Below are 19,114 nucleotides of genomic sequence, written 5' to 3'. Positions count from 1 at the left end.
GGGCTACAGAGTCATTCTCTCTGCATCAGTATGCAAAAAAAGGTATTGCAGTGGAGCTCAATATCGAGGCATCACAGCGATACCTTGAAAGAGTCTGGAAGCGATCAGGATCACTTCCACCGCTTGAAACCCCAGTGGACGTGTCAGGGTATTTTTTTGTAGGACATGCCTGACACGCCCTCGGTCGTTAAGGGACCAATTTACCAAATGGCAGGCGAACATGATTCGCTGTAGCAAATCATGTCCGCCCAACATCGCTGAATGCTGACAGCATACACTGTCTGCATTTAACATTGCACAAGCAGTTCTGGTGAACTGCTTGTGAAATGCCGCCCCCCTGCAGATTTGCAGCCAATCGGCCACTAGCAGGGGGTGTCAATCAACCTGATCATATCTGATTTGGTTGATTGCTGTCTGTCGCTCAGAGGCGGTGGACCAGTTACGGAGCAGCGTTCTTAAGACCGTTGCTTCTTAACTGCTGTTTCCAACAAGCCTAAAGGCTCGCGCGGAAACAGGGGAATCAGGAGCCATTCGGCTCTTGATCATTCGGCCCTTGATCATTCGGCCCCTAAGTGTCTTTAGCTATGCAAAGTGAAAAAAGGTCCTTAAAATGATGGTAAAATCACAGTGCTTACAAGTTACTAGCAGAAACTGTTGTGCTGAAAACCTACAATAGTGTGTTTAATAATATGTTTAAATTACCTGTAAGCCTTTGATCACCTAAGTCTTATTATATTACTCACAATCCTTTGCCTGATTTTTTTTTTTTTTTTTTTTTTTTTAATGACGGTTACTGTGGCATCTAATCACAATGCTAGCCATATGGCTTGTTTCTTCTTATGTGCAGTCGCCTACAATTGATATACGCATGAAGACTAGCACACAGTGCATGGCAAAAGAGTGACCATGATGTCAAAGTAAACGGTGAATTGAAGCTTATGTTCCAAATCACTGTCTACTTGGATAGGTGCCAGATATTCACAATGACTTACATAACAAATGCTCGTTTAATTAAAGGGGACAAGAGTGGTTGAAGCGGCATGGTTGCTATGTGTATGACCTAGTTCACTAAAGCTCAGGATCTCACTACATATAGAGCTGGTTGAACCGCTCTATACGTCAATACAGTGAGGCAAAGGTTTTAGGAGGGGTCGGAGGGAAACATCTTGTTGAAAAAAATAAATAAATAAGAATTCCAAAAAATTAAATCTATTTCAACCAATATTTACATATCAGTTTGGATTGAGCTCATATTTTAAGTTCAATATGCTTTTTGCCTGTACCTTGTATTTACCATTGCTTGAAAATGTGTTTAAAAGTATTAATAAATTGGATTGTGATCACCTTGATCAGAACTTTTCCATGTTATGTATAGGGCATTTTTCAGCTAGATAATAATGCTTTTTTGAGTCTGAAAAACAATTTAAAAACAGTGATTGTAATTAGTTGAAGTTTGAAAGTGCTTATCGGCAGAAAAAACATGCCAAAAAAGATTGGAGGATAGATTGTGATTCACCCCTTTATTTTATTTATTTATATATATTGATTTGTATGATTTGTAAGTCCTTTAAAGGACAATTAAATACAGTAGACAGATAATCAATAAATGCATAATAAAAATACTATAAAAAATCACAGTTTGCAGTTTTCAAATGAGCATTAGATTTATTTTCTGAAAAAATTTAAGTTACTTTCATTTTCCTTTACTCCAATATCATGTGACTGCTATCAGCTAGTGCCTCAGAAAGTGTACATATAAAAAGCATATTTTGATAATATATATTTTTTTTAATTTGCATATTTAATATAAATCATGAAAGTTTAATTTTGAATAGATTTTAACTAATGACCCTTTGTGACCCTTAGTGACCCTTTGAGTTAGACTGGTGATGTTTGTGTGTGTATGTATATGTATGTATGTATGTATGTGTATATATATATATATATATATATATATATATATATTATACACACACACTTTTATATATATATATATATATATATATATATATATATATATATATGTATATATTAGCAGATTACTACATATTATAAGTTTAACATAGGCACATTTTTTTAAATGTATTTCATATCATTGTGTTGGTCTACAAAAGGCACGTTACCATCAATTCATAACACTTCAGGTGTATTCAAGACCCAAACAAGACATGTCAACCTGCATATAGTAAACTATATTCTCCATAATTTAGCACACAAAAAATACAGCTGCTTAGTACATGAACTCTTTTTGTTTGCGTATCAGAAAAGCTATCACTTAGGAGCTTAACATTGTCAATTAGTGAATAGCTCCAGGTGGCCTCCTTCAGACATGTTCTCCCACCCCTCAATTGGAGGCCTATACATGTAGTGATTTAATCTTCTTAGCAATACTCAACACATGAAGAGAAGAGTTCCTATCGAGAAATCTATGGGGCCAGAATTAGAAGCGCTTCGAATTTGCTTTATACGTGAAAAGATTTGACATCTGGTAGTAACTGTGGTGCTGGATAGTGAATTAAAAGAGATCTCTCACTAGTTAAGGTGAAAAGAAGGTTACACACCCCAATGGTTTTCAAAAGAAACAAAGAAAGCTTAGCTGTATTGACAGAGTACTCTATTTGACTGAAACATCCTTAAAATGTTGGTGGGAACAGATGATGAAAGAACCTAATTCTGATCTACATAAAAGGTTGCATGAGGCTCTCACACCCTATTCTGTTTTAAGAGGCCATATAGTAGAATCCAATCGTACATTGTCCCTGGCAGAAAGGCACGCAACTGATTGCATTTTCCAATGGTAAAATGTGGGTACGATACAAATGGGTACATAAATTGTAGGCCAATGATCTATTTACACACTCCATTTCCAGAAAACAATCAAATGGAATTTTTATGAGTCATTCTTCTTGGGGAACAGGAATGTGCAACATGAGTAAACCGTGTTTATTAACTCTCTCGCTACTGAACCTTAAAGGGACATTAAACGTTATAAAAAAAACTATCATGTGTTTGAAAGAGCAATGTTTTAAAATATTAGCTTGTTTATATAAAAAAAGGTTTATTAGCTTTTTATTTGTATTTTTTTAAATTGACAGGAGGTGCACTCTCACACATAGTGATGCGTCACTGGCTGATAGTCTGTGCCCTGATTCTGTTTGTACTCATTTTGTTATCTTTATGTGATTTTTTTTGTATTTTTTAAAACTTTTTTTTTTTCTAACACAGGCCACAGAGACGTTATTTCGAATGAGTGTGACAAGAGGGTACATTAAACCAATAAGACATGGAGAGGTAAGCATTTGCTTTTATTTTATAACATAGCGTTATTTATTTCTCTACTGGAAACTTTATGTATACGAGTTTTGTTTCTCAGTTTACGCTGGGAGTGAACCTTTGTTATAGGCTTAAAACAGTGTGGCATATAATGTATTTTTTTTTAATGTCATCTAAAAGGGACAGCATACTGTTATTGTTTTAAGCTTAATGTGCTCACTTGTTATGCCAATTGCAGAGTATAAAATGTATGAGACATAGCTAATTTATGTTTAGTTTGCTATATGAAATAGCTTTTATTGTTAGTCAAAACCTCAACCTATTCAAATGGCCAGAGCTTGCAGGGAGAGCAGACTTTGTATCTCTCTCTCACTAACTCACTCACTCACTCTTTCACACACTCACACACACGCTTCCTTATTGCTGTCTGATTACACAAAAACAAGGATAATAGGAAACTACTGTGCATGCTTAGTTCACACAACTATGCCATAGGAAAAGGGCCAGTGTATATGTACGACTTTACTGATACCATCACCTTGGCAACTTTTCAGAAACAGCAACATGGTTCTAGTCAAGCAAATGACTTGGGTTATACATTCTCTAATTGGCTGTATCTCCCCAAATAGTTAACAAAAAAAAAAACTTTTTTTGTGGAGCGCGATGGCTTAATAGGTACATAACATGTAAGTGTATTACACAAATATACAAAAAGCATAGAAACAAATGCACTGCCCTGTGTAAATATTTATGATTTGAGTGTTATCTTGGATCTTTCTTCTGCAGTTCTACACTTTAAAGCAGTTTGCAATGAACCGTGACAACTGTTATTTAACTATTTTTATTATCATAGCTTTTATTTTACTGTTTTTATTATCATAGCTTTTATTTTACTGTTTTTATTATCATAGCTTTTATTTTACTATTTTTATTATCATAGCTTTTATTTTACTGTTTTTATTATCATAGCTTTTATTTTACTATTTTTATTATCATAGCTTTTATTTTACTATTTTTATTATCATAGCTTTTATTTTACTATTTTTATTATCATAGCTTTTATTTTACTATTTTTATTATCATAGCTTTTATTTTACTATTTTTATTATCATAGCTTTTATTTTACTATTTTTATTATCATAGCTTTTTTATAAGCAATAAAGAACAATAATGCAGTATTGTATTTTTCTTGTGATTGAGCAGACCTTTCTTTATACAGAACACACTATATATATATATATATAGCTGGTTGTTCAGGTACCACATGGTATAATTTTAAGTATATTTTAACCTGTCTGTGAAGGTAGAAGGCAAATAATAATAGTAATTAATTTATTTTGAATGCACCAACACATTACAATAAATAAACACTATACAGGAGATAATTTCTTATATTACTATTTACAAATGGATTACAATATTTTGCGGCTGTGGGTTTGGCATTGATGTACTTGAAGATGTTGCCAAATGTCAGTTATGCCAGCCAGGTTGGCAGTGCCTCAGATACGGTTTCCTCTTTAGTGACAATGAAAGGATTATAAGACGCATCTTGAAGGGAGATTTGTTTTGATGATGGCTCTAAATTTATAATAAAGAGCCAGTATTTAGTTTTGCAGCTAACGCGTGTAACAGAAATGTGGGTACTTTTTGCTTTTCAATATGTTTGTGTTTATAGATATTACTTTAAATGTCTTTATTTATGAATCTGAATAAGGATATAGTAAATAGAATGTATAACGTATAACTAGCATATGTTTTTAAGGTTTTCTTATCTCTACACTTTAAACAATAAAATGTATTTTTTTGTATTGTTTATATTGAATGTTTCTATCTATCATCTATCTACACACACACATACACACTATATGGCCAACAGTATGTGGACACCCCAACTAATCATTGAGTTCAGGTGTTTCAACCATATCCATTGCTAACAGGTGCATAAAAATCAGCACATAGTCATGAAATCCCCCTAGACAAACATTGTCAATATAGTGGGTCATACTGAGAAGCTCACTGACTTTAAATCTGACACTGTTATAGGATGCCACCTTTCATGAAATTTCTGCTATACTACATCTGCCCCTGTAAATTGTAAGTACTCTTATTGTAGCAACAACAGTGCTGAGTGCTGAAGAGCGTATAGCTTAAAAACTGTGCGTCGGGTGATTCATGAAATGGGTTTCCAATGGTCAAGCATTGCACTGCACAGTGCCAAGTGTTGGCTGAAGTGGTGTAAAGCGTGTTGCCACTGGACTCTTAGAGCAATGGAAGCGTGTTCTCTAGAGTGACGAATCGTTTCACTCTCTGGCATTATGATAGATGAATCTGCAGATGCCAAGAGAGCACTAATTATCACAGTGCGTAGTGACTATTGATACGTTTGGTGCTGGAGTGATAATGATCTGTGGCTGAATTTGGATATTTCACTGATATTATTTACACAACTTTTGCAATCATAGGAATGGTCCTAAAATCTTCTTTATAATCCTATATGTATGTGAATACCAGACACATATGGGCCTGTCATTGGTTTTGGTAATTAGAAGGCATCTCTCTGATATAATGAACCTCTCTTATAATGTATCCTTTTATTTAAGCTAAGAGCAAGTGATGCTGACATGTCTTCAGTCTCACCTGGTAACGGCATTACTCTTCTGTCTACAGCAAAGTACCGCTTTATGTATATATAGGCGATAAGCCGCCCAGAGGGCAGTCTATTTTAAAAAAAAAAAAAAAAAACTACAAACCCCAAAGCTAAAATTACAAAAAATAAAAAATGTAAAATTACAGAAAAAAATTAACAAAGCTTTCTTCTGTTAAGTGTGATCAGTCCACGGGTCATCATTACTTCTGGATATTACTCCTCCCCAACAGGAAGTGCAAGAGGATTCACCCAGCAGAGCTGCACATAGCTCCTCCCCTCTACGTCACTCCCAGTCATTCTCTTGCACCCAACGACTAGATAGGATGTGTGAGAGGACTATGGTGATTATACTTAGTTTTATATCTTCAATCAAAAGTTTGTTATTTTAAAATAGCACCGGAGTGTGTTATTATCTCTCTGGCAGAGTTTGAAGAAGAATCTACCAGAGTTTTTGTTATGATTTTAGCCGGAGTAGTTAAGATCATATTGCTGTTTCTCGGCCATCTGAGGAGAGGTAAACTTCAGATCAGGGGACAGCGGGCAGATGAATCTGCATAGAGGTATGTAGCAGTTTTTATTTTCTGACAATGGAATTGATGAGAAAATCCTGCCATACCGATATAATGTCATGTATGTATACTTTACACTTCAGTATTCTGGGGAATGGTACTTCACTAGAATTACACTGTAAGAAATACATAAAGCTGTTTAATAACTAGAGATTATGTTTAACGTTTTTGCTGGAATGTAAAATCGTTTTCATTTGCTGAGGTACTGAGTGAATAAATGTTTGGGCACTATTTTTCCACTTGGCAGTTGCTTAATCTGTTTTCTGGCAGTTTCTGTTCTCCCTCACTGCTGTGTGTGAGGGGGAGGGGACGTTTTTTGGCGCTTTTACTACACATCAAATATTTCAGTCAGCAACTCATTGTATTCCCTGCATGATCCGGTTCATCTCTACAGAGCTCAGGGGTCTTCAAAACTTATTTTGAGGGAGGTAATTTCTCTCAGCAGAGCTGTGAGAATTATAGTTTGACTGAGATAAAAAACGTTTATTCTGTAATTTGTTTCCTGCTTTCAGAATTTGTTATCTTTGCTAATGGGATTAAACCTTTGCTAAAGTTGTGTTATTTACAAGGATTGAGGCTATAACTGTTTCAATTTATTAATTTTCAACTGTCATAGATCTTCTGTGCTTCTTAAAGGCACAGTACGTTTTAATATTATTCTAATTGAATTGTATTTCCAAGTTACAAGTTTATTTGCTAGTGTGTTAAACATGTCTGATTCAGAGGATGATACCTGTGTCATTTGTTGCAATGCCAAAGTGGAGCCCAATAGAAATTTATGTACTAACTGTATTGATGCTACTTTAAATAAAAGTCAATCTGTACAAATTGAACAAATTTCACCAAACAACGAGGGGAGAGTTATGCCGACTAACTCGCCTCACGTGTCAGTACCTACATCTCCCGCTCAGAGGGAGGTGCGTGATATTGTAGCGCCGAGTACATCTGGGCGGCCATTACAAATCACATTACAGGATATGGCTACTGTTATGACTGAGGTTTTGGCTAAATTACCAGAACTAAGAGGTAAGCGTGATCACTCTGGGGTGAGAACAGAGTGCGCTGATAATATTAGGGCCATGTCAGACACTGCGTCACAGGTGGCAGAACATGAGGACGGAGAACTTCATTCTGTGGGTGACGGTTCTGATCCAAACAGACTGGATTCAGATATTTCAAATTTTAAATTTAAACTGGAAAACCTCCGTGTATTACTAGGGGAGGTGTTAGCGGCTCTGAATGATTGTAACACAGTTGCAATACCAGAGAAAATGTGTAGGTTGGATAAATATTTTGCGGTACCGACGAGTACTGAGGTTTTTCCTATACCTAAGAGACTTACTGAAATTGTTACTAAGGAGTGGGATAGACCCGGTGTGCCGTTCTCACCCCCTCCGATATTTAGAAAAATGTTTCCAATAGACGCCACCACAAGGGACTTATGGCAAACGGTCCCTAAGGTGGAGGGAGCAGTTTCTACCGTAGCTAAGCGTACCACTATCCCGGTGGAGGATAGCTGTGCTTTTTCAGATCCAATGGACAAAAAATTAGAGGGTTACCTTAAGAAAATGTTTGTTCAACAAGGTTTTATATTGCAACCCCTTGCATGCATTGCGCCGATCACGGCTGCAGCGGCATTCTGGATTGAGTCTCTGGAAGAGAACATTGGTTCAGCTACTCTGGACGACATTACGGACAGGCTTAGAGTCCTTAAACTAGCTAATTCATTCATTTCGGAGGCCGTAGTACATCTTACTAAACTTACGGCGAAGAATTCAGGATTCGCCATTCAGGCACGCAGGGCGCTGTGGCTAAAATCCTGGTCAGCTGATGTTACTTCTAAGTCTAAATTGCTTAATATACCTTTCAAGGGGCAGACCTTATTCGGGCCCGGGTTGAAAGAGATTATCGCTGACATTACAGGAGGTAAAGGCCATGCCCTGCCTCAGGACAAAGCCAAAGCCAAGACTAGACAGTCTAATTTTCGTTCCTTTCGTAATTTCAAAGCAGGAGCAGCATCAACTTCCTCTGCACCAAAACAGGAAGGAGCTGTTGCTCGCTACAGACAAGGCTGGAAACCTAACCAGTCCTGGAACAAGGGCAAGCAGACTAGGAAACCTGCTGCTTCCCCTAAAACAGCATGAATTGAGGGCCCCCGATACGGGATCGGATCTAGTGGGGGGCAGACTTTCTCTCTTCGCCCAGGCTTGGGCAAGAGATGTTCAGGATCCCTGGGCGCTAGAGATAATATCTCAGGGATACCTTCTGGACTTCAAATACTCTCCTCCAAGAGAGAGATTTCATCTGTCAAGATTGTCATCAATCCAGACAAAGAAAGAGGCGTTTCTACGCTGCGTACAAGAGCTCTTGTTAATGGGAGTAATCCATCCAGTTCCACGATCGGAACAGGGACAGGGGTTTTACTCAAATCTGTTTGTGGTTCCCAAAAAAGAGGGAACTTTCAGACCAATCCTGGACTTAAAGATCCTAAACAAATTCCTAAGAGTTCCATCGTTCAAGATGGAGACTATTCGGACAATTTTACCTATGATCCAAGAGGGTCAGTACATGACCACTGTAGATTTAAAAGATGCTTACCTTCACATACCGATTCACAAAGATCATTATCGGTACCTAAGGTTTGCCTTCCTAGACAGGCATTACCAGTTTGTGGCTCTTCCATTCGGATTGGCTACAGCTCCAAGAATCTTCACAAAGGTTCTGGGTGCTCTTCTGGCGGTACTAAGACCGCGGGGAATCTCGGTAGCTCCATACCTAGATGACATTCTGATACAAGCTTCAAGCTTTCAAACTGCCAAGTCTCATACAGAGTTAGTGCTGGCATTTCTAAGGTCACATGGATGGAAGGTGAACGAAAAGAAAAGTTCACTCGTTCCACTCACAAGAGTTCCCTTCCTGGGGACTCTTATAGATTCTGTAGAAATGAAGATTTACCTGACAGAGGACAGGCTAACAAGACTTCAAAGTGCTTGCCGCACCCTTCATTCCATTCAACACCCGTCAGTGGCTCAATGCATGGAGGTAATCGGCTTAATGGTAGCGGCAATGGACATAGTACCCTTTGCACGCTTACACCTCAGACCACTGCAACTGTGCATGCTAAGTCAGTGGAATGGGGATTACTCAGACTTATCCCCTTCTCTGAATCTGGATCAAGAGACCAGAAATTCTCTTCTATGGTGGCTTTCTCGGCCACATCTGTCCAGGGGGATGCCATTCAGCAGACCAGACTGGACAATTGTAACAACAGACGCCAGCCTTCTAGGTTGGGGTGCCGTCTGGAATTCTCTGAAGGCTCAGGGACAATGGAGTCAGGAGGAGAGTCTCCTGCCAATAAACATTCTGGAATTGAGAGCAGTTCTCAATGCCCTCCTGGCTTGGCCCCAGTTGACAACTCGGGGGTTCATCAGGTTTCAGTCGGACAACATCACGACTGTAGCTTACATCAACCATCAGGGAGGGACAAGAAGCTCCCTAGCTATGATGGAAGTATCAAAGATAATTCGCTGGGCAGAGTCTCACTCTTGCCACCTGTCAGCAATCCACATCCCGGGAGTGGAGAACTGGGAGGCGGATTTCTTAAGTCGTCAGACTTTTCATCCGGGGGAGTGGGAACTTCATCCGGAGGTCTTTGCCCAAATACTTCGACGTCGGGGCAAACCGGAGATAGATCTCATGGCGTCTCGTCAGAACGCCAAGCTTCCTCGTTACGGGTCCAGATCCAGGGATCCAGGAGCAGTCCTGATAGATGCTCTGACAGCACCTTGGGACTTCAGGATGGCTTATGTGTTTCCACCCTTCCCGTTGCTTCCTCGATTGATTGCCAGAATCAAACAAGAGAGCATCAGTGATTCTAATAGCACCTGCGTGGCCACGCAGGACTTGGTATGCAGACCTGGTGGACATGTCATCCTGTCCACCTTGGTCTCTACCTCTGAAACAGGACCTTCTGATACAGGGTCCCTTCAAACATCAAAATCTAACTTCTCTGAAGCTGACTGCTTGGAAATTGAACGCTTGATTTTATCAAGACGTGGGTTTTCTGAGTCAGTTATTGATACCTTAATACAGGCTAGGAAACCTGTTACCAGAAAGATTTACCATAAGATATGGCGTAAATACCTATATTGGTGTGAATCCAAAGGTTACTCTTGGAGTAAGGTTAGGATTCCTAGGATATTGTCTTTTCTACAAGAAGGTTTAGAAAAGGGTTTATCTGCTAGTTCATTAAAGGGACAGATCTCAGCTCTGTCCATTCTGTTACACAAACGTCTGTCAGAAGTTCCTGACGTCCAGGCTTTTTGTCAGGCTTTGGCCAGGATTAAGCCTGTGTTTAAAACTGTTGCTCCACCATGGAGTTTAAACCTTGTTCTTAATGTTTTACAGGGCGTTCCGTTTGAACCCCTTCATTCCATTGATATAAAGTTGTTATCTTGGAAAGTTCTATTTTTAATGGCTATTTCCTCGGCTCGAAGAGTCTCTGAATTATCAGCCTTACATTGTGATTCTCCTTATTTGATTTTTCATTCGGATAAGGTAGTCCTGCGTACTAAACCTGGGTTCTTACCTAAGGTAGTTACTAACAGGAATATCAATCAAGAGATTGTTGTTCCTTCTTTATGCCCAAATCCTTCTTCAAAGAAGGAACGTCTACTGCACAACCTGGATGTAGTCCGTGCTCTAAAATTTTACTTACAGGCAACTAAGGAATTTCGACAAACGTCTTCTCTGTTTGTCATTTACTCTGGGCAGAGGAGAGGTCAAAAAGCTTCCGCTACCTCTCTTTCTTTTTGGCTTCGTAGCATAATTCGTTTAGCTTATGAGACTGCTGGACAGCAGCCTCCTGAAAGAATTACAGCTCATTCTACTAGAGCTGTGGCTTCCACTTGGGCCTTCATGAATGAGGCCTCTGTTGAACAGATTTGCAAGGCTGCAACTTGGTCTTCGCTTCATACTTTTTCCAAATTTTACAAATTTGACACTTTTGCTTCATCGGAGGCTATTTTTGGGAGAAAGGTTCTTCAGGCAGTGGTTCCTTCTGTATAAAGAGCCTGCCTATCCCTCCCGTCATCCGTGTACTTTTGCTTTGGTATTGGTATCCCAGAAGTAATGATGACCCGTGGACTGATCACACTTAACAGAAGAAAACATAATTTATGCTTACCTGATAAATTCCTTTCTTCTGTAGTGTGATCAGTCCACGGCCCGCCCTGTTTTTAAGGCAGGTAAATATTTTTTAATTTATACTCCAGTCACCACTTCACCCTTGGCTTTTCCTTTCTCGTTGGTCCTTGGTCGAATGACTGGGAGTGACGTAGAGGGGAGGAGCTATGTGCAGCTCTGCTGGGTGAATCCTCTTGCACTTCCTGTTGGGGAGGAGTAATATCCCAGAAGTAATGATGACCCGTGGACTGATCACACTACAGAAGAAAGGAATTTATCAGGTAAGCATAAATTATGTTATCCAAAATAAAAAATGTAAACCTAAACTAATACCCCTATAAAAAAAGACCCCCAAAAATAAAAACACCCCTAATCTAATACTAAACTACCAATAGCCATTAAAAGGGCTTTCTCTTGTTAAGTGTATCCAGTCTACGGATCATCCATTACTTGTGGGATATTCTCCTTCCCAACAGGAAGTTGCAAGAGGATCACCCACAGCAGAGCTGCTATATAGCTCCTCCCCTCACTGCCATACCCAGTCATTCTCTTGCAACTCTCAACTAAGATGGAGGTCGTAAGAGGACTGTGGTGTTTTATACTTAGTTTATTTCTTCAATCAAAAGTTTGTTATTTTTAAATGGTACCGGAGTGTACTGTTTATCTCAGGCAGTATTTAGAAGAAGAATCTGCCTGCGTTTTCTATGATCTTAGCAGAAGTAACTAAGATCCTTTGCTGTTCTCACATATTCTGAGGAGTGAGGTAACTTCAGAGGGGGAATAGCGTGCAGGTTTTCCTGTAATAAGGTATGTGCAGTTAAAATATTTTTCTAGGGATGGAATTTGCTAGAAAATGCTGCTGATACCGAAGTAATGTAAGTAAAGCCTTAAATGCAGTGATAGCGACTGGTATCAGGCTTATTAATAGAGATACATACTCTTATAAAAGTGTATTTTAAAACGTTTGCTGGCATGTTTAATCGTTTTTTACATATGTTTGGTGATAAAACTTATTGGGGCCTAGTTTTTTCCACATGGCTGGCTTGAATTTTGCCTAGAAACAGTTCCCTGAGGCTTCCCACTGTTGTAATATGAGTGGGAGGGGCCTATTTTAGCGTTTTTTTGCACAGCAAAAATTACAGACACAGACATCCAGCTTCTTCCTGCATGATCCAGGACTTCTCTGAAGGGCTCAAAAGGCTTCAAAAGTCGTACTGAGGGAGGTAAAAAGCCACAGTAGAGCTGTGGCAATTGTTGTGACTGTTTAAAAAACGTTTTTGTCACTTGTTATTCCGTTTTTGGTATTAAGGGGTTAATCATCCATTTGCAAGTGGGTGCAATGCTCTGCTAACTTATTACATACACTGTAAAAATTTCGTTAGTGTAACTGCATTTTTTCACTGTTTTTTCAAAATTTGGGAAAATTTGTGTTTCTTAAAGGCGCAGTAACGTTTTTTATATTGCTTGTAAACTTGTTTTAAAGTGTTTTCCAAGCTTGCTAGTCTCATTGCTAATCTGTTTAAACATGTCTGACACAGAGGAACCTACTTGTTCATTATGTTTGAAAGCCATGGTGGAGCCCCATAGGAGAATGTGTACTAAATGTATTGATTTCACCTTAAACAGTAAAGATCAGTCTTTATCTATAAAATAATTATCACCAGAGGGTTCTGTCAATGGGGAAATTATGCCGACTAACTCTCCCCACGTGTCAGACCCTTCGCCTGCCGGTCAGGGGACGCACGCTAATATGGCGCCAATTACATCAGGGATGCCCATAGCGATTACCTTGCAGGACATGGCTGCAATCATGAATAATACCCTGTCAGAGGTATTATCTAGATTGCCTGAATTAAGAGGCAAGCGCTGTAGCTCTGGGGTTAGGAGAGATACAGAGCGCGCAAATGCTGTTAGAGCCATGTCTGATACTGCGTCACAGTATGCAGAACATGAGGACGGAGAGCTTCAGTCTGTGGGTGACATCTCTGACTCGAGGAAACCTGATTCAGAGATTTCTAATTTTAAATTTAAGCTTGAGAACCTCCGTGTATTGCTTGGGGAGGTATTAGCTGCTCTGAATGACTGTAACACAGTTGCAATTCCAGAGAAATTGTGTAGGCTGGATAGATACTATGCGGTGCCGGTGTGTACCAACGTTTTTCCTATACCTAAAAGGCTTACAGAAATTATTAGCAAGGAGTGGGATAGACCCGGTGTGCCCTTTTCCCCACCTCCTATATTTAGAAAAATGTTTCCAATAGACGCCACTACACGGGACTTATGGCAGACGGTCCCTAAGGTGGAGGGAGCAGTTTCTACTTTAGCAAAGCGTACCACTATCCCGGTTGAGGACAGTTGTGCTTTTTCAGATCCAATGGATAAAAAATTGGAGGGTTACCTTAAGAAAATGTTTATTCAACAAGGTTTTATTTTACAGCCCCTTGCATGCATTGCGCCTGTCACTGCTGTGGCGGCATTCTGGTTTGAGGCCCTGGAAGAGGCCATCCAGACAGCTCCATTGAATGAAATTATTGACAAGCTTAGAACGCTTAAGCTAGCTAACTCATTTGTTTCTGATGCCATTGTTCATTTGACTAAACTAACGGCTAAGAATTCTGGATTCGCCATCCAGGCGCGTAGGGCGCTATGGCTTAAATCCTGGTCAGCTGACGTGACTTCAAAGTCTAAATTACTCAACATTCCTTTCAAGGGGCAGACCTTATTCGGGCCTGGCTTGAAGGAAATTATTGCTGACATTACTGGAGGCAAGGGTCATACCCTTCCTCAGGACAGGGCCAAATCAAAGGCCAAACAGTCTAATTTTCGTGCCTTTCGAAATTTCAAGGCAGGAGCAGCATCAACTTCCTCCGCTTCAAAACAAGAGGGAACTGTTGCTCATTCCAGACAGGCCTGGAAACCTAACCTGTCCTGGAACAAGGGCAAGCAGGCCAGAAAGCCTGCTGCTGCCCCCAAGACAGCATGAAGGAACGGCCCCCTATCCGGAAATGGATCTAGTGGGGGGCAGACTTTCTCTCTTCGCCCAGGCGTGGGCAAGAGATGTTCAGGATCCCTGGGCATTGGAGATCATATCTCAGGGATATCTTCTGGACTTCAAAGCTTCTCCTCCACAAGGGAGATTTCATCTTTCAAGGTTATCAGCAAACCAGATAAAGAAAGAGGCATTCCTAAGCTGTGTGCAAGACCTCCTAGTAATGGGAGTGATCCATCCAGTTCCGCAGACGGAACAAGGACAGGGATTTTATTCAAATCTGTTTGTAGGGTTCCCAAGAAAGAGGGAACCTTCAGACCAATCTTGGATCTAAAGATCTTAAACAAATTCCTCAGAGTTCCATCATTCAAAATGGAAACTATTCGGACCATCCTACCCATGATCCAAGAGGGTCAGTACATGACCACAGTGAACTTAAAGGATGCCTACCTTCACATACCGATTCACAAAGATCATCATCGGTTCCTAAGGTTTGCCTTTCTAGACAGGCATTACAAATTTGTAGCTCTTCCCTTCGGGTTGGCCACTGCCCCGAGAATTTTTACAAAGGTTCTGGGCTCACTTCTGGCGGTTCTAAGACCGCGAGGCATAGCGGTGGCTCCGTATCTAGACGACATCCTGATACAGGCGTCAAGCTTTCAAATTGCCAAGTCTCATACAGAGATAGTTCTGGCATTTCTGAGGTCGCATGGGTGGAAAGTGAACGTGGAAAAGAGTTCTCTATCACCACTCACAAGAGTCTCCTTCCTAGGGACTCTTATAGATTCTGTAGAGATGAAATTTTACCTGACAGAGTCCAGGTTATCAAAACTTCTAAATGCTTGCCATGTCCTTCATTCCATTCCATGCCCGTCAGTGGCTCAGTGCATGGAAGTAATCGGCTTAATGGTAGCGGCAATGGACATAGTGCCATTTGCGCGCCTGCATCTCAGACCGCTGCAATTATGCATGCTAAGTCATTGGAATGGGGATTACTCTGATTTGTCCCCTCTACTAAATCTGGATCAAGAGACCAGAGATTCTCTTCTCTGGTGGCTTTCTCGGGTCCATCTGTCCAAGGGTATGACCTTTCGCAGGCCAGATTGGACGATTGTAACAACAGATGCCAGCCTTCTAGGTTGGGGCGCAGTCTGGAACTCCCTGAAGGCTCAGGGATCGTGGACTCAGGAGGAGAAACTCCTCCCAATAAATATTCTGGAGTTAAGAGCAATATTCAAGGCTCTTCTAGCTTGGCCTCAGTTAGCAACACTGAGGTTCATCAGATTTCAGTCGGACAACATCACGACTGTGGCTTACATCAACCATCAAGGGGGAACCAGGAGTTCCCTAGCGATGTTAGAAGTCTCAAAGATAATTCTCTGGGCAGAGTCTCACTCTTGCCACCTGTCAGCGATCCACATCCCAGGCGTAGAGAACTCGGAGGCAGATTTTCTAAGTTGTCAGACTTTTCATCCGGGGGAGTGGGAACTCCATCCGGAGGTGTTTGCTCAACTGGTCCATCGTTGGGGCAAACCAGAACTGGATCTCATGGCGTATCGCCAGAATGCCAAGCTTCCTTGTTATGGATCCAGGTCCAGGGACCCGGGAGCAACGATGATAGATGCTCTAGCAGCTCCTTGGTTCTTCAACCTGGCCTATGTGTTTCCACCGTTTCCTCTGCTCCCTCGACTGATTGCCAAAATCAAACAGGAGAGAGCATTGGTGATTCTGATAGCGCCTGCGTGGCCACGCAGGACCTGGTATGCAGACCTAGTGGACATGTCATCTCTTCCACCATGGACTCTGCCTCTGAGGCAGGACCTTCTAATACAAGGTCCTTTCAATCATCCAAATCTAATTTCTCTGAGACTGACTGCATGGAGATTGAACGCTTGATTCTATCAAGGCGTGGCTTCTCCGAGTCAGTCATTGATACCTTAATACAGGCTCAGAAGCCTGTCACCAGGAAAATCTACCATAAGATATGGCGTAAATATCTTTATTGGTGTGAATCCAAGAGTTACTCATGGAGTAAGGTTAGGATTCCTAGGATATTGTCCTTTCTCCAAGAGGGTTTGGACAAAGGCTTATCAGCTAGTTCTTTAAAAGGACAGATCTCTGCTCTGTCTATTCTTTTGCACAAGCGTCTGGCAGAAGTTCCAGACGTCCAGGCATTTTGTCAGGCTTTGGTTAGGATTAAGCCTGTGTTTAAAACTGTTGCTCCCCCGTGGAGCTTAAACTTGGTTCTTAAAGTTCTTCAGGGAGTTCCGTTTGAACCCCTTCATTCCATTGATATTAAACTTTTATCTTGGAAAGTTCTGTTTTTGATGGCTATTTCCTCGGCTTGAAGAGTCTCTGAGTTATCTGCCTTACATTGTGATTCTCCTTATCTGATTTTTCATTCAGACAAGGTAGTTCTGCGTACCAAACCTGGGTTTTTACCTAAGGTGGTTTCTAACAGGAATATCAATCTAGAGATTGTTGTTCCATCATTGTGTCCTAATCCTTCTTCAAAGTAGGAACGTCTTTTGCATAATCTGGACGTAGTCCGTGCCTTGAAGTCTTACTTACAGGCTACTAAAGATTTTCGTCAAACATCTGCCCTGTTTGTCGTTTACTCTGGACAGAGGAGAGGTCAAAAAGCTTCGGCAACCTCTCTCTCCTTTTGGCTTTGGAGCATAATACGCTTAGCCTATGATACTGCTGGACAGCAGCCCCCTGAAAGGATTACAGCTCATTCTACTAGAGCTGTGGCTTCCACCTGGGCCTTTAAAAATGAGGTCTCTGTTGAACAGATTTGCAAGGCTGCGACTTGGTCTTCGCTTCACACCTTTTCAAAATTTTACAAATTTGACACTTTTGCTTCTTCGGAGGCTGTTTTTGGGAGAAAGGTTCTACAGGCAGTGGTTCCTTCCGTTTAAGTTCCTGCCTTGTCCCTCCCATCATCCGTGTACTTTAGCTTTGGTATTGGTATCCCACAAGTAATGGATGATCCGTGGACTGGATACACTTAACAAGAGAAAACATAATTTATGCTTACCTGATAAATTTATTTCTCTTGTAGTGTATCCAGTCCACAGCCCTCCCTGTCCTTTTAAGGCAGGTCTAAATTTTAATTAAACTACAGTCACCACTGCACCCTATGGTTTCTCCTTTCTCGTCTTGTTTCGGTCGAATGACTGGATATGGCAGTGAGGGGAGGAGCTATATAGCAGCTCTGCTGTGGGTGATCCTCTTGCAACTTCCTGTTGGGAAGGAGAATATCCCACAAGTAATGGATGATCTGTGGACTGGATACACTACAAGAGAAATAAATTTATCAGGTAAGCATAAATTATGTTTTCTCTTGTTAAGTGTATCCAGTCCACAGATCATCCATTACTTGTGGGATATTCTCCTTCCCAACAGGAAGTTGCAAGAGGATCACCCACAGCAGAGCTGCTATATAGCTCCTCCCCTCCCCTTTTTGTTTGGCGTTACCCTAAGTTAAACAGCTCTTTTACCTAAACAAATTACCAATTACCCCCTAACAGTAACCCCCCCACCCACCAAACCCCCCAAAATAAAAAACCTAACACTAAAAAAAACTAAATTACCCATTGCCCCTAAAGGGGCATTTGTATGGGCATTGCCCTTAAAAGGCCATTCAGCTCTTTTACTACCCTTAAAAAGGCAATCAGCTATTTTCCAGCCCAAAAACCCTAATCTAAAAAAAAAAGCCACCCCAAAAAATAAAATAAAAGCCTAAGACTAAGCCCTAAATAGGTACTCACCTGTCCTGAAGTCCGGCAGAGAAGGTCTTCTTCCAGGCTGCTCCATCATCTTCTATCTTCTTCCGAAACGAAGGCGGCGCAGAGAGGATGTGCGGAAATGTCTTCCCCGGTGCGTGGATCCTCAGCGGCGGTCCTCAATGGCTGCGGTCCTCTGTGGCAACGTTGCTCGGAGGCATGGAGGTCCCTCTTCATCCAATGTCCGTCGTAGACTGAAGATGGGCTGGAAAAGAGCTGATTGCCCTTTTAAGGGCAGTAAAAGACCTGAATGCCCTTTTAAGGGCAAATGTCCATACAAATGTCTCTTTAGGGGCAATGGGTAGTTTAGGTTTTTTTAGTGTTATTTTTATTTATTTTGGTGGGTGGGGGTTTTTTATTGTTAGGGGGGATTTAGTCATTTTTAAATGTAAAAGAGCTGTTTAACTTAGGGCAATGCCCTACAAAAAGCCCTTTTAAGGGTGATTGGTAGTTTAGTTTAGGGGGTGTTTTTATTTGGGGGGGGGCTTTTTTATTTTCATAGGGATTAGGTTTAAATTTTTTTATTTTTGATAAAAAATAAATTCTTTAATTTTAGAGGTTTTTATTTTTTGTAATTTTAGATTTTTTTTTGTAATTTAATATTTGGTTTTATTTAAGTGTAATTTGCATTGTGGGGTTTGGCGGTTTTGGAGTTAATAGGTTA

At 40.6% G+C, this 19,114-nt stretch overlaps 1 protein-coding gene across 1 annotated transcript in view; it reads left to right on the top strand.

Moving 5' to 3' along the window:
- Positions 1–19,114, top strand: part of TMEM135 (transmembrane protein 135) — an 898,466-nt gene that overhangs the window by 496,674 nt on the left and 382,678 nt on the right. Inside the window, exon 5 of the mRNA XM_053708634.1 lies at positions 3,226–3,291. Coding sequence (XP_053564609.1) covers positions 3,226–3,291 — 66 coding nt within the window. The remainder of the gene's footprint in view (positions 1–3,225; positions 3,292–19,114) is intronic.

Source organism: Bombina bombina, chromosome 3, assembly GCF_027579735.1.
Source record: "Bombina bombina isolate aBomBom1 chromosome 3, aBomBom1.pri, whole genome shotgun sequence".
Taxonomy (NCBI): Eukaryota; Metazoa; Chordata; class Amphibia; order Anura; family Bombinatoridae; genus Bombina; species Bombina bombina.
This window is presented reverse-complemented; position numbering and strand designations above follow the sequence as displayed.